The sequence below is a fragment of the Mesocricetus auratus genome, unplaced genomic scaffold (genome assembly GCF_017639785.1).
Source record: "Mesocricetus auratus isolate SY011 unplaced genomic scaffold, BCM_Maur_2.0 Super-Scaffold_100027, whole genome shotgun sequence".
NCBI lineage: Eukaryota > Metazoa > Chordata > Mammalia > Rodentia > Cricetidae > Mesocricetus > Mesocricetus auratus.
The window spans coordinates 24,924,705-24,952,585 of NW_024429208.1; the positions used below are offsets into that span (position 1 = coordinate 24,924,705).

Sequence of the window (27,881 nt, forward strand, 5' to 3'; positions counted from 1 at the left end):
TAGTAGCTTTAGGTGTACCTGTCAGGTGTTTTCAGAGATGATTAACTGAATGCAGGCAGCACTTACAAAGGCCAGGGAATAAGGAAGCCCGCTATCTCTCCATTCTCTATCTCTGCTCGATACTGCCAACAGCGGTGCCTGCCTTTAATTCTAGTGCTGGAGAGGTGGACATGGGAAGATCCCTGAAACTTACTGGCTAATTAGCCTTGCCAGGTTAAGACACCCTGTCTCAAAAAATAAGACAGCAACAGAAAAAGGCATCAACTGTCAACCCTTGGCCTGTACACACATGTGCACTTGCACCTGCAAAAATAAACATGTACACATAGCTGACACACATGAACAAGACCCTGTGCTCATTGCTTTAGACATTTTAACTGACTTTCGTTTCCACTTGATGCTTTAGTGCAGAGGAGAACGGGAGCTATAGGAGGAAAACACACTTACTGTTTTATTTGTTCTAACTTGTCTTCTTCTGCTTTAATATAATCTTTGAGTGATGTCACCAGATCTTTCTCAGTATGGATCAAATCAGTCATCTGACCTACACGGGAAGAGAAAGGTTATTAAATATCCATCAGTATGAATCTTTTAACTACAGGAGGATTTAATTGGAATGGAACAGATATATTGTAAATGATCATCTTCCTCTTTTTTTAACCAGATAAACCAAAATTAATCCAAATAAAATGCTAATCATGAGATCCAGTTCTAGTTTCTATAACTAATAATTTTGCAAGCTTAGACTACGTTGGGAAATGGTGTTTTCATTTACAAATGGCACTACTTTCCAAGAATTGCTGTTTGTTCTTTACTGCCTCTGCTCTTATACCTCACCTTTTGTGTTCAAGATTAGTCAGGATCAAATTTTTTATCAAAATACTTTAAAAAGTTGCAAAAATGTTTTAAATTTTTTATTTTTAAAGAGTAAGAAGGCTCATTATTTTACATACGGAAATCACAGGTTAGAAATATTTATACTTCTGTGTTAGTTCTACAATTTTAAAAGGTTCAAAATGGTTATAGAATGAAGGGAACCATCTTAACACTTCATTATATATATGCAGTATACAGAGAGGAAATTACAGAAAGCCATAGCTCAAACTTTAAGGCCTATTCTAAGAACAAGGAAGCACTGGAGATCTTAGTCTATGCACTTGCTTAGTCCCACCCCCCACACAAACCCCGCTTTAAACCACATATTTTGTTTGCTTGAAACAGGGTTTCTCTGTATAGTTCTGGCAGTCCTGGAACTCGATTGGTGTAGACCATACTGGCTTTGAACTCAGAGAACCACCTGCTTCCGCCGCCTGAATGCTGGGATTAAAGGAGTGTACCACCACTGCCCATCTTTAGCACAATTTTTATAATATTTTTTAAAATTATGATGTGGAAAAAAATTACATGTTACAGTGAAGTAAAAGCAGGTTAGAAAGTAATGTGCAGGCCAGGGGTGGTGGCATATACCATTAGTCCCAGCTCTCAGGAGGCAGAAGCAAACAGATCTCTGTGAGTTCAAAGCCAGCTTGACATACAGTGTGTGTGTTCCAGGACAGCCAAGACTACACATAGAAACCCTGTCTTAAAAATCCAGAAAGGAGCCGGGCATTGGTGGCACATGCCTTTAATCCCAGCACTCGGGAGGCAGAGGCAGGTGGATCTCTGTGAGATCGAGGCCAGCTTTGTCTACAGAGCAAGTTCTAGGACAATCTCCAAAACAATACAGAGAAACCCTGTCTCGAAAAACCAAAAAAAAAAAAAAAATCCAGAAAGGAGAGAGAAAATGAGGGAGACAGAGAAAGAAATGTGCAGGATTATTGTGTATCTGTGCATTAAAATTGTATCTGCATTAATTACATGTGGAGATTATCACTTTCTTTTTTAAAACAGGGTCTCACTATGTAGCCATGGCTAGTCTGAATCTCAGTTATGCAGACCAGGCTCAGCTTCAAACTCATAGAGATCCACCAGCCTTTTCCTCCAGTCCTGGTATTAAAGTCATGCACTGTCACACCCAACTATCAATAACTCTTTGGTATGCTTTTTCTAAATTTTCCCAAGTTTCTAAGCATAAAACATAGCACTTTTGTAATCAGGAAAAATTAATTTACAGGAAACCAAGTCAGATAGTACTATAGTTGCTGCCAGGCACTGACTCTTATAGTGTACTCAATAAACTTTTTTTTTTTTTAAGGAGAAGAAAGGAAAGCAGACAAACATAACTGATTTTTTTGTTTCTTTGTTTTTTTCAAGACAGTGTTTCTCTGTTTTGTTTTGGAGGCTGTCCTGGAACTCACTCTGTAGACCAGGTTGGCCTCAAACTCACAGAGATCTGCCTGCCTCAGCCTCCCGAGTGCTGGGACTAAAGGCATGCGCCACCAACGCCTGGCTTGATTCTTTTTTTTTATAACTGTCTGTTTAGATAGTTAAGGGGTAAACCAAGGTTAGTCTTCAGGAATTAGCACATTTGTTTTACTAATTTAAAACTACAAGAGCATTTAAAATTTAAAATGTAAGACACAGTTATAAATGGTAAAGACTTACCAATTGAAGTAAAAAAGCCTGGATGGGCTGAAGACTGAGAAAGTAGAATCCCTATCATTAAAACACACCAGATCATCTTGGAAGACTTCTCAGTTCACACACCTACAAGAACAACATGGCTGTTAGCCTCCAGACTAGAACTGATGCTGACTTTTATAAATCAACTTAAAAACAGCTAATTTATGATTTTAACAGTTAGATATTCCTTATTAGAGTAAAACTTCAACCCACTTGTTTTCCTGTTACTATTACAAGTAGAGCAACTAAACAGTTGTGGCATTTTTTAAAGATTTATTATCCTTAATTGTATGTGTATACTGTATAGTTATGAACACAAGTATGGGTGTCCTTGCAGGCCAGAGGCATCAGATTCCCAAGAGCTGAAGTTACAGGCTGTTGTGAGCCACCAGATATGGGTGCTGGGAATAGAACCTGGGTCCTCTGGAAGAGCAGAAAATGTTCTTAACAGCTGAGTTACCTCTCCAGTTCCAGCTGTGGCTTTTTATATAGTATGAAAAATAGTTTTCCCTTTGATCTAGATTTAAAACATGAATTTCCCACAAAAACATACTTTAAACATGACTAATGTGTTACTCCATAGACTAAGTTGTTTTCGAACTCACAGAGATCTGCCTGTCTCTGCCTCCTGAGTACTGGGATTAAAGGTGTGTGTCACCACTGCCAGGCTTCCAAGTATGGTTCTACACTTTAAGTTCAAAGTTGTGGATTTGGAGGTGATAAAACATGTTCTAAAATGGAGGTGACTATTTCCTAACTCTGAAAGTGCTGAGTATGAATGATGAAAGAGACAGAATTGTATGGTATGTTAATTAAAAATGGATGAAGCTATGTTATTTTTTGTTTGTTTGAGACAGAGTCTCATGTATCCAGGCTGGCCTTGAACTTACTATGTAGCCAAGGATGATCTAGAACTTCCCAATAACTGGGATTACAGGTATGTACCACCATGCCCTGTTGATATGGTGCTAGAGATGGAACCCAGAGCATGATAAGTACTGTATCAACTGAGCTTCCCCCCTCAACCACAATGCTATTGTTTTAAGTTTGGAGACTATCATCCCTATACATTTAAGCTAGCAATTTCTCTTAAAGACATAGTTTTGAGGGTTAGCTTGGAGAAAGGAGGTTTTGCTGTTATTATTTGTTTTGTTTTTGTTGTTAGGAAGGGCTAACTTCTCTTCCTACTGTGTTCTATGTTAAAAAAAAAAAAACAAGACAAAACAAAAACACCCATGCCTAGTACACAGCTGCAATTTTCCCCTAATTTCAACCTTGTAGCCAAGTCCTTGTTTTCATTCTTTTGTATGTGATGCACATGTATGTGCATGGGTAGCCTGAAGTTGATGCCTTTCATCTCCCCAACCACCCTTCTCTCTATTATTCATTGAGGCAGGCTCTTTTAACCAAACCCAAAGCTCACTCACTCATAAGGCTAGTCCCTGTAGCCAGCTTGCTCTAGGGATCAGGTCTTTGCCATCTAGAGTTGGAATCACTGGCAGACTGTCACACCTAATTGGCATACTACCTGCATTCTGGGGGTCTGAACTCTGGTCTTCACAGTCCTTTAAACACAGAGTCTCTCGCCACCCCTGTCTTTTTCCACTGTCCCTGAGAGCAAACAGTCTTCTCTAGTGAGGACTACTCATGATAGAGGGTATTAAGTAACCACTGAAAGGTTCTGCCTTGCACCAACTGCCCTAGTTAGCACTCTTCCTCCTCCCCTACCAAAAGCACCGGCTTTCTCACTGCTTTACAGTCCAGCACATTACCATCACAGTACTACTTGCTTTAGAAGCAGGTTCCCATCACTTAGGCTGACTTGGCAACTTGTTCTTGTAGGCATTTCTCTGATCTTTCCCATGTGAGTTTGCCTAAACCAACAGGCTTTTCAGAGGCCTAATTGAAAGCCCCCTATTTCATAAAAGCTGAAAGGTAACTTCATCCTTAAGTTGTATCTCAATTAAAAATAGATCATCACAATAAAATGGCATTTTGGAGGAATTCCTGTATCTCCTCCCTCAAGTTTGCTACAAATTTCCAGATACTTCCAGAACCACACAGTGGTGAAATACAGTTTTCTTGGCTGCCTTAGAGTGATCTGGGGAAAGCTTCTAGAATGTAACAGATGCAGCCACTTCCTCTCTTGGGCTCCTGCCAACACACAAGGCTTTTTCAAAACACCAGGCTGTCTGAAGAGTCTAGAATTTTCTCAGTGTTTAATCAAATTTCTGCCATAGTCTTCTTAATGAGTAACTGCTATTTCCAGAAGAAAATTACCCATGCTTTGATTATATTAACAGAAGGCTAATCACAAGTATTGTGTGAATTTTTAACTCTTAGGATAAAGTTTAGATGTCAGATAAGATCTTTTTCATTAATAAGATATTTTGTCATTAAAGACTCTTTGTTACTTGACATTGTCTTTAAACCTCACAATAAATCAAGAACCATTAGTTTACAGAAACAACTAAAAAGCAGCTTTAAAATGGCATTTTTCTTCCAGTAACTATTTTTTAAAAACTTTTCCATTTAAAAAAATACTGTTTTAGATTTAAACGTATGAGTGTGTGTGTGTGTGTGTGTGTGTGTGTGTGTACCACATGTACACACGGTGTCCTTAGAGGCCAGAAGAGGATGTTGGGAGTCCTTAAAACAGGACTTATGGATGGTTTTGAGGCACCATATGGATGCTGGGAATCAAACCCTAGTTCCTGCAAGAGTATCAAAATGCCATAATTTGCTGAGCCATCTCTCTATTCCCTACCCCTCTTATTTGTATACAGGTCTTCTGCAGAGGCCAAAAGAGGTCATCAGATCACCTGAAACTAGAATTTACAGCTGGGACTCAAACCCCAGTGCCTCTGGAAGAAGACAGTGCTCTGAAGCCCTGAGCCATCACTCCAGTCCTGAAAAACTATACTTTTAATAACTTTAGAGCCTATATAAAATCTCAAAGCACTAGTAATATGAAGAATAAATGTCCTGCTCCTTCAAAATAAATTTTACAAAGACCAAATAGCTATAGCCAAAACAGTGTAACAAAACGAATTATAAGCTTTCTGAAAACCAGGGACTTATAGGCTTAAAAATAAGAAACTAGGTGCCAGAGTAAGATGGCTCAGCTGGTAAGGCACTTGCCAACAAACCAATGATCCTCAGATCTCACATGGTTGAAGGAGCTGACTCCTGTTGCCCTCTAGCCTCCACACACAAATCACAATACAAGCCCACCTCCCCATAAATTAATTAAAAAATAAAAAGGTACTAGGTATGGTGGTGCACATTTAAATCCTAGAACACAGGAGGCAGGGGGTAGGTGGAGAGCTCTGTGAGTTCAAGGCCATCCTTGTCTACAATATCCTGTCTCAAAAATAAGGGGCTGGATGGATAGGTCAGGAGTTTGAGAGGATGTACTGCTCTTACAGAGAGTCTAAATTCAGTTTCCAGCATCCACACTGGGTACCTCACAACCACCTGTAACTCCAGTTCTAGAGAATCTGACTTCTCAAGTCTCCACAGGTACCTGCATACACACACACACACACACACAAAACTTTTTTAAACAAACCTGGGGAAACAATTCAACATGACCTGAGTTTGTACCCAATCTGGCATGTGTAATCCCAGTGCTCCTATGGCAAAATAGAGTACAAAGAAAGGAGACTCCCAAGAAGCTTACAGGGTAGCTAACCTGTGCACACAACAGCAAACAACAGAAGTTAGGTTACAAGCCAAGGCAGAAGGTGAAAACTGACAGCTGAACTATCCTTTGACCTTCATATCCTCTTGCCTGCGTACACACACTTGCAGGGACACACACATGGCCGGGGGAAGGGGAGAAAGGAGAGAGAAAACAGCCTATCAAAATCCAGATGGTATAAAAATAAATGTTTGTATGGGGCCATTGAAGTAGCCTAGAGGGTAGAGGCTGTCACCAGCCTGAGTTCACTCCTCAGTACCCATGGGTAGAAAAAGAAGAGACTCCAAATTGGCTTCTGACCTCCACAGGAGCACCATGGCACATACAGATACATAAACTACAATAAATGAAATTTTTAAATGAAACTTTTAAAAAATAATTCTACTAAGAAGTCCAGAATAAAAAGATGCTAATGTAAATTGATAAATTAGAAATTCAAAAGGAGAAACTATGCTTAACAACAAGAAAAATTCAAATTTGTACATTTGTAATCCAGTCAGCATTTAGGAGGCTGAGGCAAAAGAATCAGCAATTTAAATCCAGTCTATGTTATAAATAGTGAGAAAATGAAGGAATGGGCCTGTGAATGGGAGAAAGCAGGTCTTCATGTGGTTGCTTAACTCACATATGAACTGGGGCTGAACCTTTGACTATTTTACCTAGTTCTAAAAAGGATGTATCTAGCCTATAAGGCAAAGTAACACAGACTCAAGTATTTCTTACCACAAGGTCTCTTATTCTTTACAACTGTTGCACTGAATCAGTGAGACACCCCCAATAACTCCCCAATACACCCAAGGGAGTCTCCTATATAACTCTTTTTTTTCCAGGTTACTTTAAATTGGATTTGATAATTTGCAATATAAAGTTCAGGCTTATATAGCATCACTCCAAACAACCAGCAAGGCAAGCTAATTGTTGCTATGTAACTATGGTTCTCAACTGCCATATCAGAACCATCTAAAGGTCTTAAGATAGACAGGTAATTTGTACATATATCCAGGTTGCTGGTCTGATGACAATACTCTGAAAGCCAATGGATTCAGAAAAACATTGAGATCACAAAAACAGGACTCTTTCTTTAAAATGGGTTTTACACTTCAATTTATCTTTAGGAAAAACAGACTCACTCTATGGAACGGTTCTAATCTGTTTCAGTACTATGTCTCATTTACCCACACTCACTCAACAGCCTAAGTGGCATGTTAATAAGTAGACACAGCTTTATTAATCACAGTTTTTTAAAAGCATAATGATTTTCTTAATTACGATGTCCTACTTCCACTTATTTCTACCCTTCAAGTCTGCAAAAGCAAATCACTATGGAGTATTTAAGAGTCAAGCTTCCCAAGTGATAATACAGCATTAAGAAAAAGTGAGACATAACTGTCTTCTGCTCTAAACCTTCAAGTGTAGAATAGAATTTAAATTAGCCAAAGTAAAAGTACATCTTATAATATTCATTTATTTGGGTTTTTTGAGACAGGATTGCACTATGTAGTCCAAGCTGATCTTGAATTAATCCCCAGAGATTCCCCTACTCCTGTCTCTGGAGTATTGAATGTATCTCTCCTTAAAAGGAAAAACTAAGTTTCAGGATCCCTGAAAAGACCTGCAAAGGGAGGAGAAGATATGAGGGACAGAGGAGAAAACAGAAAAGAAAGTCCAAGTAGATTCACATATGCCAAGATAAACTTGGTATTGTAACAACATGAATAATTTCTTGAAAATAATTTATAAGCCTGATGCAGCAGTGCAGACCTGTAATTGCAGCATTTATGAGGCTAAAGCAGGAAGACTGTCAATCTGAGATCAGCCTGGGTTACCATAACGAGTTCTAGGTCAGCCTAAGCTACATAGCAGAACCATGTATTAAAAAATACAAGGGTTTGATTATCGGTTAGACAATAGATTCATGAATTTTTATTATACAATCCTGTAATATAAATGTATATTATATATTTAGTGTGAATGTTATATTTTTAAAGCTGGGGAGGGGAGACAGAATAGAAGCAACCTTACTGGAGGGCACATTCTCAGGTACGCCTGAATAAAAATACACTGCTATCTATTTAACACACAGCTTTTCTACCATGCTTCTTCCAGGAAAAGTCCAGCCCCACACCCATCAGGTCAAACAAACCTAGGAAAAGATTTTAGAACAATTCTACTACACTGTAAACATTTACAGTGTTATCAGCAGTCATTGAGTTTCAAGTACAAGTTATTTAATAGATTACTAGAACAGGGCATCTGGAAGATATTTTATTATCCTTTCAGCCCTATATTTTTCTTCTAAAAGGGTTGCAACATTTTAAGAAAATTCCTCTTTCCCAGACACATCACCCAAATCGTAACAGAGATAAAAGAATGCTTGATTTTCTAATCTAAACTTTGCCTGACATTAAAATTTTCCATAAGGCTTCTTTTAAGTCTCCCCATGCCTCCCATGCTTGTTTCAAAGCTTTTAGAAAGATCTAGCAGATCTCATGCTAACTGCCCATTCTCCTGGCTTCTGTGTTCACCTTTAATCTTGTGATAGTTTTCACAATCAACACAAACTGTGCTTCCTAATGAGGCTACTACAATGTGCTGCACAATTGGTCTTGACATGCTTTCCTATTCAAGTAGGACATGTTTCCCAAAACAACTAAACAATTGCTAAAATAACTAGTTAAATTTCTTCTAATCTTCCTTGTAACCCCTCATCGAACTGTCATTTGTCTTAACTGTATTCTATAAATTTCCATCATGCTTCTGATTTTTTAATAAAAAATTTAGGAATTATTATTAAATTGGTATTTTTTTAGACTGCCTACTTTATCTTATCTTATAGACAGGGTCATTCTATGCAGCCCTGACTATCCTGGAACTCACTCTGTAGACCAGGTTGGTCTTGAACTGTGTCTTCCTGAGTTCTGGGATTATAGGAATGTCCACCTCATCTGGCTTAGACTGCCTATTTTAAACTAAACAATGGATTTTTGTCATTGTTTTATGCCCTTAGAAACGCAGGCATTTCCTGCCAGGTGTGGTATCACACACCCACAATTCAAGTATCCAAGAGACTAAAGCAGTGAGATTATGAACTCTAAACCAGCCTAAGGGGTGGGTGGGTGGGTGTCCTGTCTCAAAACACACCTTTCCTAATGTAGAAAAACATCAGACTTCTTTTCCCAGGATAGAAAGCCTAAAAAACGTCATTGTAAGTAGCTAGTATTATGAGCATTCTAAATTAATAAGACCCATCAATAATGTCTACTTTAATTGGTGGTCTTTTAATAGCAAGGAGAATATGTACGGAGTTAAAATATGAGGCTAAAAATGACCACCACCAAATAATTAAAAAAGCAGTACTTCAGGGCTGGAGAGATAATTCAGCAGTTAACAGCACTGGCTGTTCTTCCAGAGGACCCATGTCCGATTCCCAACATCCATATGACCACTTGCTGTTAACTCCAGCCCCAGGGGGATCCGACACCCTCTTCCGGCCTTTTCAGACACTACACGTATGGTGTACAGACACAATAGGGCAAAACACTGACACATGAAACTCTTCAAAAAATGTCTTAGGCTTATAAAAACAACAAAAAACCCACGTAATTTAAATTAAGGCACTTAGGATGGTGTCAAGCACACAGAGGACACTTAAACACTAACAGTGGGGCAAAACCGACAGCTGGATTTTGTTACCAAGGTTTTTTGAAGGACACAGAATGGAAAAACAAAGACTTGGTGAAGAGGAAAAGAGGCCACCTCAACTCAAAGCTCACTAGAAGCCAGATGCAGACTCTGTGTTTAAGAGGAAACAGAAAGGGGAAAGGGGCTGGGGAAAGGAAGAAGGAAAAGAAACAATTACATATGCAATATCTGACATTACGTATGAATCCTGCTATATACAAAGAATAACATCCTCTAAAATGTCTTACACAGATAAAACAAAGATGCCAGGTGTATTGGCACACACCTGAAATCCTGGTCCCAGGAGGTAGAGGCCGGAGGATCAACCAAGAGTTTGGGGCCAACCTGGTCTACATAGTTACTTCTGAGTCAGCCAGAGCTACACAGTTGAGACCTTGTCTCAAAACAAAACCTCCAGCAAGTAAGAAAATAGCAAATAGGAAAAGAGAGCTAATAATCCCTGTGCTCAGAACATTGAACCAGTAGACCTGAGTTTGAGGTTCACCAGAACTACAGAGTCCACAGTTGCCAGCCTGAACTAACAATAAGACCCTGTCTTAAAAAACCCTACATACAAAGACTCGCCCTCGCCCCACTTTTGCATATAATTAAGCAACTGTTCCAGATTTCTCTGTATTGCTTTGCTTTATAGCTTGCCAAAACTGAACTGAGCTGAATGTTGTAACATTCAAGCAGCTGAGACAGGAGAATTTTGAGTTCAATGTAGTCTGGTCTATGATTTTGTCTCCAAGTTCTTTTTTTTTTTTTAAATTGGCCATGTTTGTGTGTGAAGTCTATTTTGTTCACTGACTCCATCTTTTTCTAATGCCGTATGGTTTGGAGTATTGTGGCTTTTTTCAAGTGTTTTCACTTTCCCCCAACAATTTCAGAATCAATTTTTGAGAAGAATGAGCATCTTTTTTTTTTTTTTTTTGGTTTTACGAGAGACAGGGTTTCTCTGAGCATCTTAATATTCCGTCTTCCAATCCATGAAGATGGCATAACCAGAGTTTTATAACTATCAGTATACTCACTTTTACATAATTCTGTGCAGTTGCATGTTTCTGGTGTTATTAAGATGGTAATGTTCATTTAATCACCAGCTGCTCAGTACAAGTTAAGCAGAAATACAACTGACCATTGTATATTGACTTTCTATCCTGTAAACTTGCTGAATGCACTCATTTGGAGGACTTTGCTTTTAGAAACAGGATCACATGTAGCCCAGGCTGACCTCAAGCTCACCATGCAGCAGACAATGACCTTGAAACTCCGAATCTTCCTGCCTCTTCTTCCCATGTGCTGGAACTGCAGGCACAAGCCTTCTGGAGCTTCTTAAAATTATCTTTCAGATCTTTTATATAGATATGTTGTCTTAGAACAATGGTAATTCTTATTTCTTAAAGCATATTGTTAAAAAAACAGAGAGAAGCCAACAAATCCTTATGATTTATGTTCTAATTATTCTGCTCCTAGATATTAGCCTTGGGAGCAGAAGTATATGCCTCTAATACAGATGTTTACACAAAGGCTCACACAACACAGAAAATGACCCAAATTTCCATCAAAATACCATTCAATAAAAAGGAATGTACATATAACAACATGAATAAATACCAAAACAGTCCATGTTAACTGTAAGAAGTCAGACTCACACCTCCCCCACACAAAATTATTTTATTAATAACCTAAAACCCACAAATGAATCTTAGGTAACATAAAGGAATGGTCTCTAAGAGCAGGAAACAGAGACCTCAAAAATTGAAAACAAAACAAAATTCAAAGAACTGGGTATAGTAGTTATCCCAGCACTCAAGAGGCCTCAGCAGGAAGATGCTGAATTTGTGACCAGCCTAGGCTATATATCAAGAGATTCTGTGTCAAGCAAAGAAAAAGAGACAAAACAAAAACAAGCAACAGTCACTCACTACATTTTAATACAGTTCTACAGCATGTGGCCTACATTCAAAAAGAGGTGAATTTTCTTTGTAAAATAGAAGAACCTGAGAACTAAAGAGAGATTAATGTAAAACTCTGGGCAGATAGCGTCACAATTGCTAACTTGGGGCAGCTTTGTCTTTTGAGGGGGTGCAAAATAATCCAGAGAACAATTCATGATTAGAAAGCTTGAGTAATTAGTCAGACAATAAAATCAGTAACTGAGGTGAAGAATGTTATTAACATGTATAATCAGAAAAACAAAATAGATTAACATAAAAAAACAGTGATTAAAAAACTTATATAGGTTAATTACTTCTCCAGAGTCCTTATAAAAGCACCTTCTGGGCTGGAAAAATGGCTCAGAAGTTAAGTGCACTAGCTGTTCTTCCAGAGGTCCTGAGTTCAATTCCCAGCAACCACATGGTGGCTCACAACCATCTATAATGAGATCTGGTGCCCTTTTCAGGCAGAAAGGGGTGCATGCAGAAAGAACACTGCATACATAATAAATAAATAAATCTTTTTTTTTTAAAAAGCATCTTCTTCCAACAATTTCCTTGTAGAATTCATTTCTGTAGTTATTATGGGTATTCCTTAAAAAATAATAATACAGAATTGCCAGGCAGTAGAAGTACAGACCTTTAACCCCCAGTACTGGGGAGGCAGCAACAGTCAGATCTCTTGAGTTCAAGGACAGTCAGGGCTAAAAAGAGAAATCCTGTATCAAAGGAAAAAAAATCAATATTCCTTTCTTGGGCCTACTTTCTATGGTTTCAGTTCCATATGGTCCACTGTGGTTCAAAAAGATTGCTGTAGGGCTGGGAAGATGGCTCAGTAAGTAAAGGCAACTGCCATCAAGATCCCACACGGAGAAAGGAGAAACAACTCCCTAAATTTGTCCTCTAGGGTGCAGAAAGAATTTGGCAAAACACTTTGTGGTAGTTTGAATGTAATTGGCCCCCATAATCTCATAGGGAATGGCACTATTAGGAGGTATGACTTTGTTGAAGTGGGTATAGCCTTGTTGAAGGAAGTGTGTCACCGTGGGGGCAGGCTTCAAGGTTTCCTATGCACAGAATACCACCCAATGTCTCAGTTGACTTCCTGTTGCCTGTAAGCCATGGTATAGCCAGCACCACATCTGCCTTTACACTGCTGCCATGCCGATAATGGACTGAACCACTAGAGAGCCACCCCAATTAATGTTTTCATTTGTAAAAGTTGCAATGGTCATGGTGTCTCTCCACATCAATAAACACCCTAAGACATACACAAAAAAATTAAATTTAAAAACTTTAAAGTCATCATCTCTGCACATGATGGCACAACTGTGAGACACATGCACCAACACCCCCCCCCTCATGAATGTAGTAAAATTTCTCTAAAGTTTTTAACATTATTGTAGTGTCATCAGGGATTAAGATGTTCTAAGCACAAATACAGTGCTGCTGGAAATTCAGACATACAAAGAGAAGCTATAAAGTACTTACCTGTAAGAGCCGTAACATTCAATAAGATATTCTGAGATAATCAACATAGCTGTTATTATAATATACTACCATTTTTCTATCTTCTATTTGTTATTAGTGATCTCTTGAAGTTTCTGATACCCACCCACTGGAAATCTTGAAAGGCAGCTCCTATAAACAACTACATAATGTTCTCCTAATTGATGCATCCATACAATACTAATTGATGCATCCATACAATACTTAATGCTTTTTTTCTCTTTCAAAAAGTTCATATGTTTTTCTTCTATGTGTATTTTGTTGGTGCACATTGTGCATGAAGTGCCCTCAAAGGCCAGAAGAGGGCCTTGAATCCACAGATGGCTTTGATAGTTTATGTGGTGCTACAAAAGAAATCTGGGTCCTCTGGAAGACCAGCCAGTGTATCCAACAGTTGTAATGGCTTACAGTTATCAACTGTTTATCCTCTTTTCCAATGCCACTTATCAAGTTCCCAAGATGAGGAAAAGACACACTAACTTAAGATCACATATTCTAGTACTAAACACATGGTTCAGCGTCTCAGAGCATGTTGTTCTTATAGAAAACCAAAGGTTTTATTCCCAGCATTCATAGGGTGGCTCTGAAACGTGTTTTCAAGGGTTCTGACAGCCCCGCCTTTTCTGGCCTCTGCACGGACAGCACATAAAGATATATGTACAAGCAAAACTCCCATATACATACAATAAACATAGTAATTTTTTTCAAAGATCACATATACTAGAATAAAAGAAAATGAACTCAGTTGCAAAAGATGTGAGTAACTCCAAATAGGTAGATTCACTCAGAACTTATTCATTTTTAATATAGAGTAAAATAACAGCATCATGTTGGCAGATGATATAACTTTCATGTTTTATGAAACATTTTCTGTAACTAATGATTTTCCCCTAGGCTACTAACAATTTAACAATGTTCATTAGGCTGGGGATGTAGCTCAGTAACAAACTTCCCACCCATCATGTACAAGACATTAAGTTTGATACCTAGCAACACCAATTTTTAAGTTAAATAATAATGATCGAGTCTATTATAACTAAGACCGCTAGTTCAATGCTGAAATTATTTCTAAATATGTTGTTTGCATTACCCCAGTCAGGCAGACTAGTTATCAAGAATAGAGTAATATGAAACCATGAATCAAGAGGACAGACAACTCGCATCCAAGTTCTAGCTCTGCCACTTACTATATTCTTAACTAATAAATAAGACGTTTTTGAGTCTTTTATTTGTAAAATGGAGCTGACCATAAAAGTACCTCACAGAATTTCCTTAAAGGCAAAGTTCTAAGACACAGGGAATGTGGCTTAGTGGAAAAAGTTTTCGCTTAGCATGCACAAAACTCTGGGTTGGATCCCCAGCATTGAAGAGGGAGAGCAGTACAGGCAGGTTATGTATGTGTATATAAAACTACATAGTAATTTCCAGGACAACCAGGGCTACACAGTGATGAGACTGTTTCAAAAGTAAATAAAAAATACTTTCTGCAGCACTTTCTACATTATTTTAGGACCCAGTATAATTATTGAGTTTTATGATTTGGATATGGTTTTATACCCCAAAGGTTATTTGTTAGAAGCTTAGTTCCCCGGTGTGGTTGCAGAAGGGGAGCGGCAGGAAAGACATACAAGTAGGAGATGCAGAGGTCAACTATCAGGAGTCAGGTCTTTCTCCTTCTAATATGTGGGTCCTATGGCTTGAACCCAGGTTTCCAGGCTTGATGACAAGTGTCTTTATCCACTGAGCTATCTCATCATCTGAACTGTGGAACTTTTAATGTTTTTGTTTTGTTTTAAGGTTTTTTAAATTTTGTATGTATGAGTATTTTGACCACATGTATGTATTGCAGCACATGCATACCTGGCATCCTAGCCCCCAGGTGGGTGTTGGGAATCAAACACAGATCCTCTGCAAGAGTAGCAAGTGCTTTTAACCCGAGCCATCTGCCCAGCCCTAGTGGTAGAACTTGTAACTCTTAGAAGGGATAATGCTGCTTCAGGGTTCCCTCAAGAGTAGACTGTTAGGGAATGTGAACCACACCCCAATCTATCTGGCTTTCCTTTTTATCCCATGATAACTTTCAAATACACTCTTACCATTGTGAGGTCATCACTAGAGTTGACCACAAGTCAGAGCCACATTTGTAATACTTCCAGATTCATGAGCTAAATAAAACTCTTTTCTTTACATATTGTCCAGCCTTGAGCATTTTGTTATAACAATAGAAAAATTACTAATACAAGGCTGGGCATGAAGGCATATGCCTTTAAACCCAGCATTTGGGAAACAAAACACAAGCAGATCTTTCTGAGTTTGAGGGAAGTTCCATGTCAACCAGGGCTACAACAGTGAGAACCTTTCTCAAAATATTTAATTAATTACCAAGATGAAAAGAAAACCAATTAAAGTTAACTGCAACCATCCAAACAAATGAAACAACCACTTAATACATTTATATTATTTATAATAAACAGCTCAAATGTAAAATACCAGAAGCATGATATATTAATTTGATTTAATATTACTGAGAAAACTGTAAACCACCAAAACATGGACACATTTATAAAAAGCAGGTATCAGAAGGAATCTAAGGCAGAATTTATTCTGATGATAGTTATGTAAGAAGCATGAGTCTTAGTACTATATTTTTAGCCGACATCTAACCAATTATACTAACAGTCATCCTGAGCATCCAAAGGGAAATATAAAGAGGAATTTGCTTCAAAATTTCTATAGTACCCTAAATGAGAATCCTTTTTAATTACCTAGATTTTTATTCAGGCATGATATCTATTAGGCTAAAAGAAAACTAATGACAGGATAGCTTCAATTTATATAAAAACATTTCTCTGAAGATAAACACAAGTTAGCTGATTTCACATACGTAAGTACCCATTTTATTTGACTTGTCTCATATATGCATATATTTATACATACAAGCCACAAATGGTTTAATTTTAAGATTTAAGTTCTTACCACAAAAAGGCAATAAAATTCAGTGTCAAAGACCATTTGAGTTATTTTGCTTATCTCCATGCCTATGAGTGTTACAATATTAGGGAGAGAGGAAGGAAAAGATATAATATGATATACTTTCATTGACTCATAAAATTCTGAGAACCTATTTTGTTAAAAAACACTTTCAGCAAAAGTTTACTAGAGCCATCTATATACTTGAGCTGACACATACTCATCTCAACTTTCTGAAATAGTCTGCTTCAAGAAGCCTAGATATTCTTAAATAGTAGCTTCACATCTCTTATTTTTTTAGGGATTCTTATAATGGAGATAATGGATGGGGCATAAAATGGTATATAAAGTTATATAGAAACATGTGTATTTGTATTTTCTGATTTAGGCCCCACCCTCCTCTAAACTTTCAAGGGGTTTCATGGCCTCAAAATAGGTTGAAAACCATACTGGATCTCACAGATTAATCTAGGAACAATAATTATACCCTAAGTTAAGTCATTTATTAAAAACAAAGCATTCCTTCCATAGAAACTAAGGTTCACAAACTTTATGGCTCTCCCAAGTCTTGCCAGATCCCTGGCATCCATGCAAATGTTTGAAATTAACTACTCCATGAAAAATACTGCTTGTCAATATATAACTCGCTCTGCAGCAACAGAAAAATAGTAGGATCTCTCTACCAAAACTAAGACTTGCCTTCAACAAATGTAATACACAGGTGTCCTGAACCTTTTTCTTTCAATATCTATTTTTTATTGTAGCTACAATCCCTATTTTTCACCTTCTTTGCTAGTTGAGTTACCAATCAACAAAATGCCCAATCCTTTTACATCACAGTCCCTGCTTCCACTCTCTCCAAACAAAACTCAGTTGAGTATAACAGTGGAAACAGCTTTACCCACCTATAGGAGCAGCCCTTTCCTCAGTCTGTAAATCCAAAAGGCATTTGCCCTCAGAAAAGCATCACACAAATTCCAAAGCCAAACTGTCTTAATCTTTTAAAGTAATTTTTAAAAAAGCCATGCTTCCTAGGAAAAGAAAAAGGCAAAACTTCAAATTCATATTTAAGGTTCTGAAATGAAACTCGGTCTAAAGTCCAAAGTTACAGAAAAATCAGAGACTGAGGAGAAAAAAGAAATCACGGCTATTCATATTTCAAATCAAGACAAAAAATTCAAGCTTGTTCACTCTCAGCTTCTTCACTACTTCCCGCTCTTAAAAAGTCTATCTTCTCCATAGAAATAATCAAACTAATCCTTTTTATGTTTTTAAAATTAATTTCCAATGCAGGCGTGATTTTTTAAACGTGATTATTTTAGGAAAAGACTAGCTCCATTCATAAGCTACATCTAAACCCGAGAAGGGAAATACGTTTTTCCCCTCAACCTTAAAAAAAAAAAAGGCAAAAAGTTGATGAAAGAACACTACTGCCACGTCTCCCCCCTCCCCCACTCACGTAGTGGCTATTCCATCCCTCCACAGCGCATTCCAAGGAAAAGTCCAAGAGCCACAGCTCTCGGAGAAACAGTTAAGTTGAAATTGCAAGTTCCTTTTAATTTTTTTCACATCAGTTTCTAAAACAGGACCCAGCAGCTTCCCCGTTCCTTTCGGTGGAAGGCTTTGCCCTATAACCAACGGTGCAAAACTCCAAGGGTCCTCATTCTGTGCGGTCCTCCGCTCAAGACGTCAGCGTCTCAAAATTGCATCTGTATTAAGTTCCCACTCTCGAGAAAGTCTCATTTTTGTCGTACCATCCGTACCCTCGCACTAAACATCCATTTGGGAGCCAATCACAAAGCTCAATTTAAAATTGTCACCCAACCCTGGAAGGTTTGACAATAGGACTGACTTTTCGACCCTACAGAGGGAGGACGAAAAAAAAAGGGGGGGGGTGAGTGAAACCAGAGGAGAGGGAAAGACGAAGGGAAGAGAGGGACAGAGAGACGATTCATGTGTCCTTAAGTGATTCACGGGGATGAAGACGGAAGGAAGACGCCAGCTTCCCCAACAGTGTGTGTGAATGACAGCGGCTTCCCGGCTCCAGCAACTAACCTCCCCGGGCTATGTCTAATCGCCGGGGCAGCACCGCGACGCGCTGTGCACAGACAAGTTCAGCTCTAACTTCTGAGTAGGTCCCACTTCCCAGCTCCCACTCTCCGAGGGTGAAAAGAAAAGAAAAAGAGAAAAAGGCGGAGGAGTGCCTCAGCCCCAGCTGCGAGCGCCGCAAGCCTTCTCCGTGGCCACATGCTAACCATCTGCGGCTGTGGCAGCCCAGACCCCGGCCCGCCCTCGCCTTCCCCCAGCTTTGTAGGGAGGACCAGGTACTGATGGCGACACGCGTCAAACAGGGAGGCTGGCTGCCCGGGATGGAACATTCAAGAAGGTCCTAGTCCCGGGGCGGGGCACAGGCTGCTGCAGCCCCAGCCAGAGGCAGGACGGGGGCGGCGAGGGAAGCCCGGCGAGCGGCAGGGAGGTTGGGCCTCGGGAGCGCGGGGCCGAGTCCCCTCGCAGAGACCCGGGGGCGGCGGGTGGGAAGGGCAGAGCCCCCGCCGCCAAGAGCGAAGGGGCTCCCGGCTGCCCGCGGGGACCCGCCATCGGTCCCCTAGGTCGGAGGAGCGCCTCACCTGGACAGCGGGCCGTGAGGGCGGCGACGGCTCGGGGCCGGTTACTCCTGTCGGGTCCTGTCGCCTGCGCTCGGGCCCGCTACCTCCCCGTTACCCTCAGCCTGCTGGCGGTGCCACTGGGCGACAGAGGGAGCCCGTCAGCCCTTTTATATCCCCAGGCTTGCGCCGGCGCGCCGGGAGAGGGGCGGCCGCGGCCCTCGCTACGTGCGCTCGGTCACACCCGCGCCCACGCCACTGCGCAGGCGCGCGCCGCCGGTCTCCCACCCACTCGGAGTCGCCCCGGCCATGGGAGTTCCAGGCCCAGGCAGGCCCACGCGGGGACGCAACGCGCCTGCGCAGAGCTCCCGCCACGCCGCCGTTACCGTGGTTACCACGGGGTTTCCCTCCCCCTCACCCCCAGTTCCCGTTCAATTTAGCGCCTTCACTTCAGGGTCAGCGTTGGGTCTCTGAGCGTCGAAGATGTCAGGACAGATGTGTCTGGAAAATTAGGAGAGGCTCATCAGAGTGTAGTGTCTACATCTGCAAAGGAATGCCGTATTGTTTATTATCTGTCTCCAAGAATGGCTGCAAGAATTAAATACGATAATGAAAAAGAACTTACTTAGCACATGCCCAGGATTTAGGGAGAAGTTGGATACTTACATAATCGGAGAGGGGTGGAGGTGCGCCAGGCTGTTAGGTTTTAAGCGCTTGCCTAGCATGGAAGAAGGCCTTAGGTTCTATTACCTACACCCACACAAACCAACGCAAAGCAAACAAGTGTCAGTAACCATAAAACCGTTCGGAGATGTGGCACAACAGCTAAGATTTCAGTTCCCAGCACCCGTGTTGGGCCCATCACAACAGTCAGTAACTCTAGCTCCACGGGATCCAACACCTCTGGACCTCCAAGAGCACCTGAATTTACTTACCCACACAGTACAACACACACACACACACACAGACACACACACACACACACACGCAGAGTTAAAATTAATAAAAGTAAATTTAAAAAACACTATTGAGCACACTATATGAGGCACTAAGTGTTGTTTGAGCTTAGTCATGGTTTTAAAGAAAGCCTACTTACTAGCTGAAAGTACAGACAATGTGGGAGATAATTTACCCCTTGTCAGTGAAAGAATAACTTCTCTAAGACTTGTTATTCATTAAAAATTGTAAAGTTTTCCTTGTTTGCTAAAGTGTGGAACTGATTGACACTTATCTGGGAGGTGGGGTTGATTATATAGATAAAGAGCTTCAGGCACCCAAAAGTAGTGATTTCTAAATTTGTGGTTCTGCAAGTCTAGTCAGGATCAACAAAGCCAAAATTACTTTTGTAGGAAGATTTTGATTCTTTCGCTATAATGACAACACAGCTGAGTTTTCCAGAGACCACAGCACCTTCGTAATAGTTTAAGGGTAGAGCATATCCCATCCAAGTCAGAAGTAAGAGAATTTACAGAAATCTAAACAAAAATACCACACACATCTCACTAATACTTTTGTTGTTGGTGGTGGTGGTTTTGTTTTTTTTTGTTTTTGTTTTTGTTTTTCGAGACAGGGTTTCTCTGTAGCTTTGGAGGCTGTCCTGGAACTCGCTTGGTAGTCCAGGCTGGTCTCAAACTCACAGAGATCCGCCTGCCTCTGCCTCCCGAGTGCTGGGATTAAAGGCGTGCGCCACCAACGCCCGGCTTTCACTAATACTTTTTAAATGTTTTCATTAAAATGTTATTCTTCTAACTCAATATACTTGTTTTAAGATGCATTAATAAAAGTATTCTACATGGTTTTTGAACTCCCACTACAGTAAATGCTGACAGATATGATTCATATAAAAGTTCCTTTGACCCTTAATTTGTTTTATGAGTCAAAGACCAAAGGATGTCTCCGACCCTGAAGTCAGTCAGTGAAACTTCACTTTCAGGAATTTGCCTTGGCAGTGCCCGGTTCTACGACCCTAGAAGGGATATTAGAATATGCTTATGGGACCATCTACTTTTAGAAACTTTGCAAAAAAGTAAGATATTTTTACTGTTCTCCCTCATCCTCAGTGACTTCCTCTCTGCCACTGTTCCTCTTGGCGATAGGTGTTGGAGTAGCTGGCATGCATCTAAAATTTTTTGCTAAAATTGAACTAGGGTTACATTTGGTTTGAGTTTAGTAAGGTTTATTTTTGTAGCCTGGAGCCTCTTTTTATATGTGGTTAGGATATTGCCAGCTGTCCCCAGCTTCCAAGAATACTCTTCCTACTCATTGTGCTAGTCCTCGCAGGATTATGAGAGAAAGGTGCAGAACCAGGCCTCTCTTACCGTTGTATGAATATATGCTTTGTTCTGGAGTCAAAAATGTATGATTTACTAGCATGTGTGATACTATTGGTTCAGACCCCAGCACTGCAAAAATAGCAATGGAAAGATGATGTGTGACAGATTGATTTAAGGAAACATGACGTTAATCTATGGCAATTCTCTCTCTCTCTGTCTCTCTCTGTCTCTCTCTCTGTCTCTGTGTGTGTGTGTGTGTGTGTGTGTGTGTGTGTGTTTATTTTTGAGTGTTTTTGAAGCAGGGTCTCACACTATAGGCTATAATTGGGGGAAATTACTATGTAGCTAGCCACAAAATTGTGATAATCCCCCTGTCTCAGCCCTTAAATTGGCAAGTTCCTTTTCATTTTTTTCAGATCCAGCAGCTTTTCCATTTCTTTCTGTGGGAGGCTCTGCCCTATAACCAATAATACAAAACTCCAAGAGTCCTCATTCTGTGCAGTCTGCCTAAAATGTGGCTGGGATTATAAGAACTGCCAGCAATTTAGCCTTGATAAATACTATTTTAAGTTAAAGATTTAATGTTTGTGAGTACTTAGTGTAAAAGGATGTTCTCTCCTGTTAGAATTTAAAGTGCTCTCCAGCAAACTAAAATGCTGTCCATTTGGAGAAATCTTATGTGCCCCATTTTTTCTTTTTTGTTAATTTATGTTTTACATTCCATTCCCAGTACCCCCCTCCCTCTTCTCTTCTCCCTCCCTCCACTCCCTTCTCCTCCCATCTCTGCTCCATGGAGAGTGTACGACCTCCCCTAAGAAGTCTACTAAGTCTGTTCCATCATCTTGTTGAGGCAAGATCAAGGCATCTCTCCACCCCCACAGTGCCCCCATTTTTTTTTTCTTTTGGAGACAGGGTTTCTCTGTGGCTTTGGAGGCTGTCCTGGAACTCGATCTTGTAGACCAGGCTGATCTCAAACTCACAGAGATCCACCTGCCTCTGCCTCCTGAGTGCTGGATTAAAGGTATGCACCACCACTGCCCGGCAATGCCCCCAGTTTTTTAAGTCATTAGATTAAACAAAATGTTGGAGATGTCTCCAGATTTAATGGCAATCCTAAAAAGTTATATGTCATTAAGAATATAAACAGGAGCTAGAGAGATGGCTCAGCAAATAAAAATCACTGGCTGCTCTTTCAAAGAACTTGGGTTTGACTCCTAACTCACACACAGTGGCTCACAACCATCTGTAAGTCCCAAGGGATCCAACACCTCCTTGGGCCTCTAAGGACAATGGGCATGAACTTTATGCACAGATTTGCATACTTTCTAAACTGTCTCTATAGAAACCTGGAACCAGGCGCGCAGGAAGGCTCCTCTCAAGGAAAGCTTCCCTTAACAAAATGGTGATCAGGAGTGGGATGATGAATTTCCACGCAAAATAACAAAAGCTTTAAAGGAATTTTAGAAACAGAAGAACGGAGAGAAACACAGATTTTGGTAGCAGCATTTTTCTCAGGTGTGCTCTGTTTTGCTAGCCACAAGCCGAGATTCACGCGGCTCGCTTACTGGAGTCTTCCTGACTCGGCATAAAAAGAAAAAAAGAAAATAGAAAAAAAAAACCCAACAAGGTTGTTTTAAGAGACTCTGCTAACGATTGAAAGGTGTGTACGTACAGCTGGAAGTGGCAGCTTTTGCTGGAGGTCAGCATGGACTGAGGTGGTAAGCTGGAATCTCGCTTACACCCGCCATCTTGACGGAAAAACCGGCAGTTTAAAACTGCCGTGGTTTTACAGATAAGACACGTGGCCAGAAAAACATAGAGATTTACTGTAAAGTCAGACTTGGATAAAGGAAAGCCTCTAAAGGTTTACAGTCTGTTTAAAAATATACGTGTGATTGAGAGAGAAAATGAAACGGCAAAGTGGTAAAAAAATACAAAAGCCAGCGTTGTGGTGGTGCACGCCGGTAGGATTTACTCCAGAGGCAGAGGCAGGCGGATTTCAAAAGAGAAACCCTGTCTCAGAGAAAAATAAATTAAAATAAATAAAGTAATAATATATAAATAAATAAGCCACGTAAAGATGGAAAATACACAGGGAGTCTGGATACTGTATACTATTGTGTTTTTCAGTTTTTTCATTGCTAAGGAAAGAACAGCTACTAAAGTACACTTGATTATAAATGCTGCTAAATTAATCCAACTTCTATCTTTTGAAAATGCCTTGACTTCAAAATTTAAGTATAAGGATATGTTACTCAGAAAAGGAGTTTTTGCTTATGTTTCTACAGAAAATGAAAAGCTGAGGATTCCTTCCAGGCTTCTGTGGTTCGACGAACCAAGACCCCCAGAAGCAGTGGACAAGGTGTTCCAACAATTGAGACAGTTAAGATGATGCAGCTTTACAGACCCCGAAAATATGGACTTATACAGGTTTCTGAGTTTTGTCATGATCCCCATGGTAAAAACAGCGCCCCCTTCCAGCAGGAAGCAGTTTGGAATGAGCGACGTCCCAATTCCCATCTTGTTTATAAATCTTTGTTTTCATTTAAATGGGATTGTATATAATTGGTTAATTATCACAACCAATCTCTTTTAATGGTAAAAAGGGGAATTATGGTATGGGTATGGTTTTTCATTTATTGATACAAATTCAAGGTCAATTTTGTGATGCTTATATTTCTCCTCTTGATTAAGTATTGTGCTTATACTGATCTTTTAAAATGTAATGCATAATTGAATACAGATTATAGATAGTTACTTATAATAGTCAGAACTTATAATTAGGTAAGTTAGGTTTTCTAGATATACAGAAATATATTTGACATAGACAGTCTTCAAACCTTTCAAAGACCTTCAGAAAATGGCATTTAAAATGGTTTAGGGTTTTTCTTGACAATGAGAAATGTCTGCTCCTGGCAGCACCAATTATGTCTGAGAGGAAGATGGGCATCGAAGAAACTTGTTATGGAGTTTGCTTTCAACATGGCAAGATTAGCCATTTGGGCAAGAAACTGCTCTTGTCTGTACTGCTTGACTGTTGTTGTATAATCTGGACATGCAGGACCCACAGGAAAGTGACTGCAGAACTCAGTCTTACAGGGTTCCTGCTTCATGGAAGAGTCTACGGGACTTTCTGCAGGACACAGAAAAATGACTGACAGACTGCTGATGCAGATGGACAGTTGAAATTTCCTGCTTTGCTGAGAAGTGTTCTAGACACATTGTGGCCTATGGGCTGAAGATGGATGCCCCAACGTTACAGAGGAACTTCGGGTGACTGTCCAGGCAGTAAGATGTCTCTGTCAATCCTAGTGTTTATATATTATCCTTCTGTGGTCTTTGATGGAGTTGAAGATAGATAGTTATAATTATAGATTTCCTTAGTTATGATAAAATATAAGCTACATATAGGACTTTGGACTCACAAGGATGGGATGGATGATATTTTCTTTAGATCTTGCTAAATGTTAATAGACAAAATGTTGTAACTGTGTTCTTATTTGATAACTGTTCTGTTATACACAATTTGACTGTGTTAAAGTTAAGACCTTTCTTTTTGGTTAAACAGAAAAGAGGAGATGTTGGGGGAAGTCCTGTGCATTTGTCAATAAAGTACTGTTGAGCCTATAGGGAACCAAGATAGGAGGGACTAGGAGTCCAGGAGAACTCTGGGAAGGAGAAACACGGGGAGTCAACTTGTAACGCCATGAGGGTAGGAAGCCTGGAACTATTCTCCGGTAAGAGACATACTTAGATTAACAATTATGGGGTAATTACTTAAGTCAGAGCTAGCTAGTAAGAAACAAGCAAGGCCAAAAAAAAAAAAAAAAAAAAAAAAGAAACAAGCAAGGCCAACAGCTTCATAATTAATATAGCCTCCTGTGTGTTTATTTGGAACTGATGCGGATCTAGAACCAGGCTGGCGGGAAGGCCCCTATCAAAAGAAAAAGCTTCTCATAACAGAAACCTGTTGCCAGTTATCATGTTAAGAGACAAAGGTGCTACACACCTTTAATCACAGCACTCGGGAGGCAGAGGCAGGTGGGTCTCTGTGAGTCTGAGGCCAGCCTGGTCTACAGAGTGAGTCCAGGATAGCCAAGGCTACTCAGAGAGAGAAAGAGAAAGATGAGAGAGAGAGAGAGAGAGAGAGAGAGAGAGAGAGAGAGAGAGAGAGAGAGAGAGAGAGAGAGAATATCAAGGGAAAATTATAGAGAAAGAAAATTAATACAAATCTGTGCCTGGCAATTAGTTTAGTTTAAAAATTGCATTTTTCTGTAATCCTATCTTAGAGGAGGTTAGGGCCAGAAGAATGAGAATTCAAGACCAGCCTAGGCTACATAGTGAGAGCATATCTCAAAAAGAAAATTATTTTCTTCCTTTTCAGTTTGATGATGATTGTCTTAAGGCACCGATTGTTGCTGTAACAATATCTGAGGCTGAGAATATCATAAGTAAAAGAGATTGATTTGGATTCACAATTTTGAAATGCTTAAGCTCAAGATCAACTGTCTACAGATAGTAAAGGCCTCATGCTGTATCATAACAGCATGGCATCACATGGAATATGGGAAGGGAGGGAGAAATATAGGGAGAGAAAAAGGATGAGATGGAAGGAAGATGAGAGGGGGAGATCTCTCTCTCTCTCTCTCTCTCTCTCTCTCTCTCTCTCTCTCTTTCTCTTTCAAGACAGGGTTTCTCTCTATATCCCTGACTGCCTGGAATTCTATAGACCAGAGATCCTCCTTAACACTGTTATATTGGATTCTAACACTGCTATATTGGGCTCTAAAACTCTAGTATATAACTTTGGACAGACAAAGTATATCCAAAATAAAGCAATGATGTTTGTAATTTTTGAAAATATCTGTCTTTTGTTTGCCCAGCACTTGGGAGGCAGAAAAGACGGATCTCTGTGAGTTCCAGGCCAGCCTGGTCTACATGAGATTGATCCAGTCTAAAAGAGAAACAGCTCGGCTGCAGTGGCTCATACCTTTAATCCCAGTACTTGATAGTCACACGCCTTTAATCCCAGCACTATGGAGGTGGAGACAGGAGTGGCATGGCTGGACAGAGAGAGGAATATAAGGCAGGAGGAGACAGGCGCTCATTGCATTCAGTCTGAGCATTCTTAGAGACATGATCTTGCCCTCTTCGGTCTGAGGATTTGGTAGAGGTAGTGACTAGTGACTGGTTGCTCTGCTTTTCTGATCTTTCAGCATTAATCTCTATATCTGACTCCAGGTTTCTAATGTTAAGACCAGTTATAATTCACGCTACAGCCCAGTGACAAGCTTCCTAGTTTTTAAAGTCAGTCTAATAAGAAGTCTTTCCATCACAGCCTATTGTCAGCTCTCTCTCCACTCCAGGAATCATGCTTTTAAGGCTATCTGCCCACACCTACTTTTGAAAGTTCATCAAACCCTGAACTCTCCCTTCCTCAAAATACTATAAAAGGATGGCAGATGTGGTAGCCCCTGTCACTAACCCTGTTACCTGTGGCACTAGGCAGGCAGTAATCCATTAAGTATTTGTCTTCTAGGCAGACTATGCTAAATGCTGGCTGTGTGATTCATCCATGATAGGTCTTGACTCCATCTAAGGAAACCCATGGTATAGGAAATGAGGAAAAATATACATATTTTAAAAAATATTATTTTGGACCAGATAGTGGTGACGCATGATGCCTTTAATCTCAACATTTGGGAGGTAGAGGCAGGCAGATCTTTGTGAGTTCGAGGTCAGCCTGATCTACAGAACTAGTTCCAGGACAGGCAGAGCTGTTACACAGAGAAACCCTGTCTCAACCCTCCCCCCAAAGTATTATTTTGTACCAGTATATTAGCACACACCTCTAATCCTAGCAATTGAAAAATAGAGTTGTAATCTCTGTGAGTTTGAGGTCAATCTGGTCTATGGTAGCAAGTTCCAAGCTAGCCAGGTACATAATGAAATCCTGTAAAAATTTTTTCTTTTAAATTGTGTGTGTGTGTGTGTGTATGTGAGAGAGAGAGAGAGAGAAAGAGAGAGAGAGAGACAGAGAGAGAGAGAGAGACAGAGAGAGAGAGAAGATGCCAGAGGTCAGAGGGAAGATTGGATTTCCATAAAGCCCGAGGTACAAACAGCTGTGAGCTGCTGGGTATGGGTCCTGGGTCTTCAGCTAGAGCAGTGTGCCTTATGCAGATTCTGATAAGTGAAAACATGAAGGAAATATCAGGGGGCTACGAGAGAAGATAAGGGCCACAAGGAAACTGGCTCAAGAAGTGACATTTAAACTCAGGCCTGAATATGTGAATAAAAACAGTCTAAAAGGGGGAAATAATGTATTTGAGGAACATAGCACAAGAAAACAGTGGAACACTTGAGTAATCGAAAGAACTTCCGTATAGCTATAGTGTATTAAAGAGGGAAGGAAGTCCTAGGAGAGATTAGAGGCATAAAAGGCTTATAAACATTGCTTTTTGGTGCTGTAACAAGGGTAATGAGAAGGCACTGAAGTATTTTAAGCAGCAAGTAGCATATTATTTACGTGTGACACAGGAAAATGTAAGAGAGGTTTTGGTGGAGTGTTTCTCCCTTCTCAAGAAGGTCAAGACATGAGGGATGTTAGAGTTTAGCTGCAATGAGGGAAAACAGTAACATC

At 40.1% G+C, this 27,881-nt stretch overlaps 1 protein-coding gene across 3 annotated transcripts in view; it reads right to left on the minus strand.

Moving 5' to 3' along the window:
* Positions 1-27,881, minus strand: part of P4ha1 (prolyl 4-hydroxylase subunit alpha 1) — a 139,830-nt gene that overhangs the window by 38,303 nt on the left and 73,646 nt on the right. The window contains exons 1-3 of one of the 3 annotated variants that reach the window (XM_040732008.1): positions 18,993-19,187; positions 2,545-2,646; positions 448-544 (exon numbers count right to left, since the gene is read on the minus strand). In XM_040732008.1, the coding sequence (XP_040587942.1) occupies positions 448-544; positions 2,545-2,620 (173 nt within the window). In that variant the 5' untranslated portion in view covers positions 2,621-2,646; positions 18,993-19,187. Of the gene's footprint in view, positions 1-447; positions 545-2,544; positions 2,647-18,992; positions 19,188-27,881 lie in introns of those variants that run through there. The other 2 variants (XM_040732007.1, XR_005871251.1) reach the window with 2 other exon arrangements.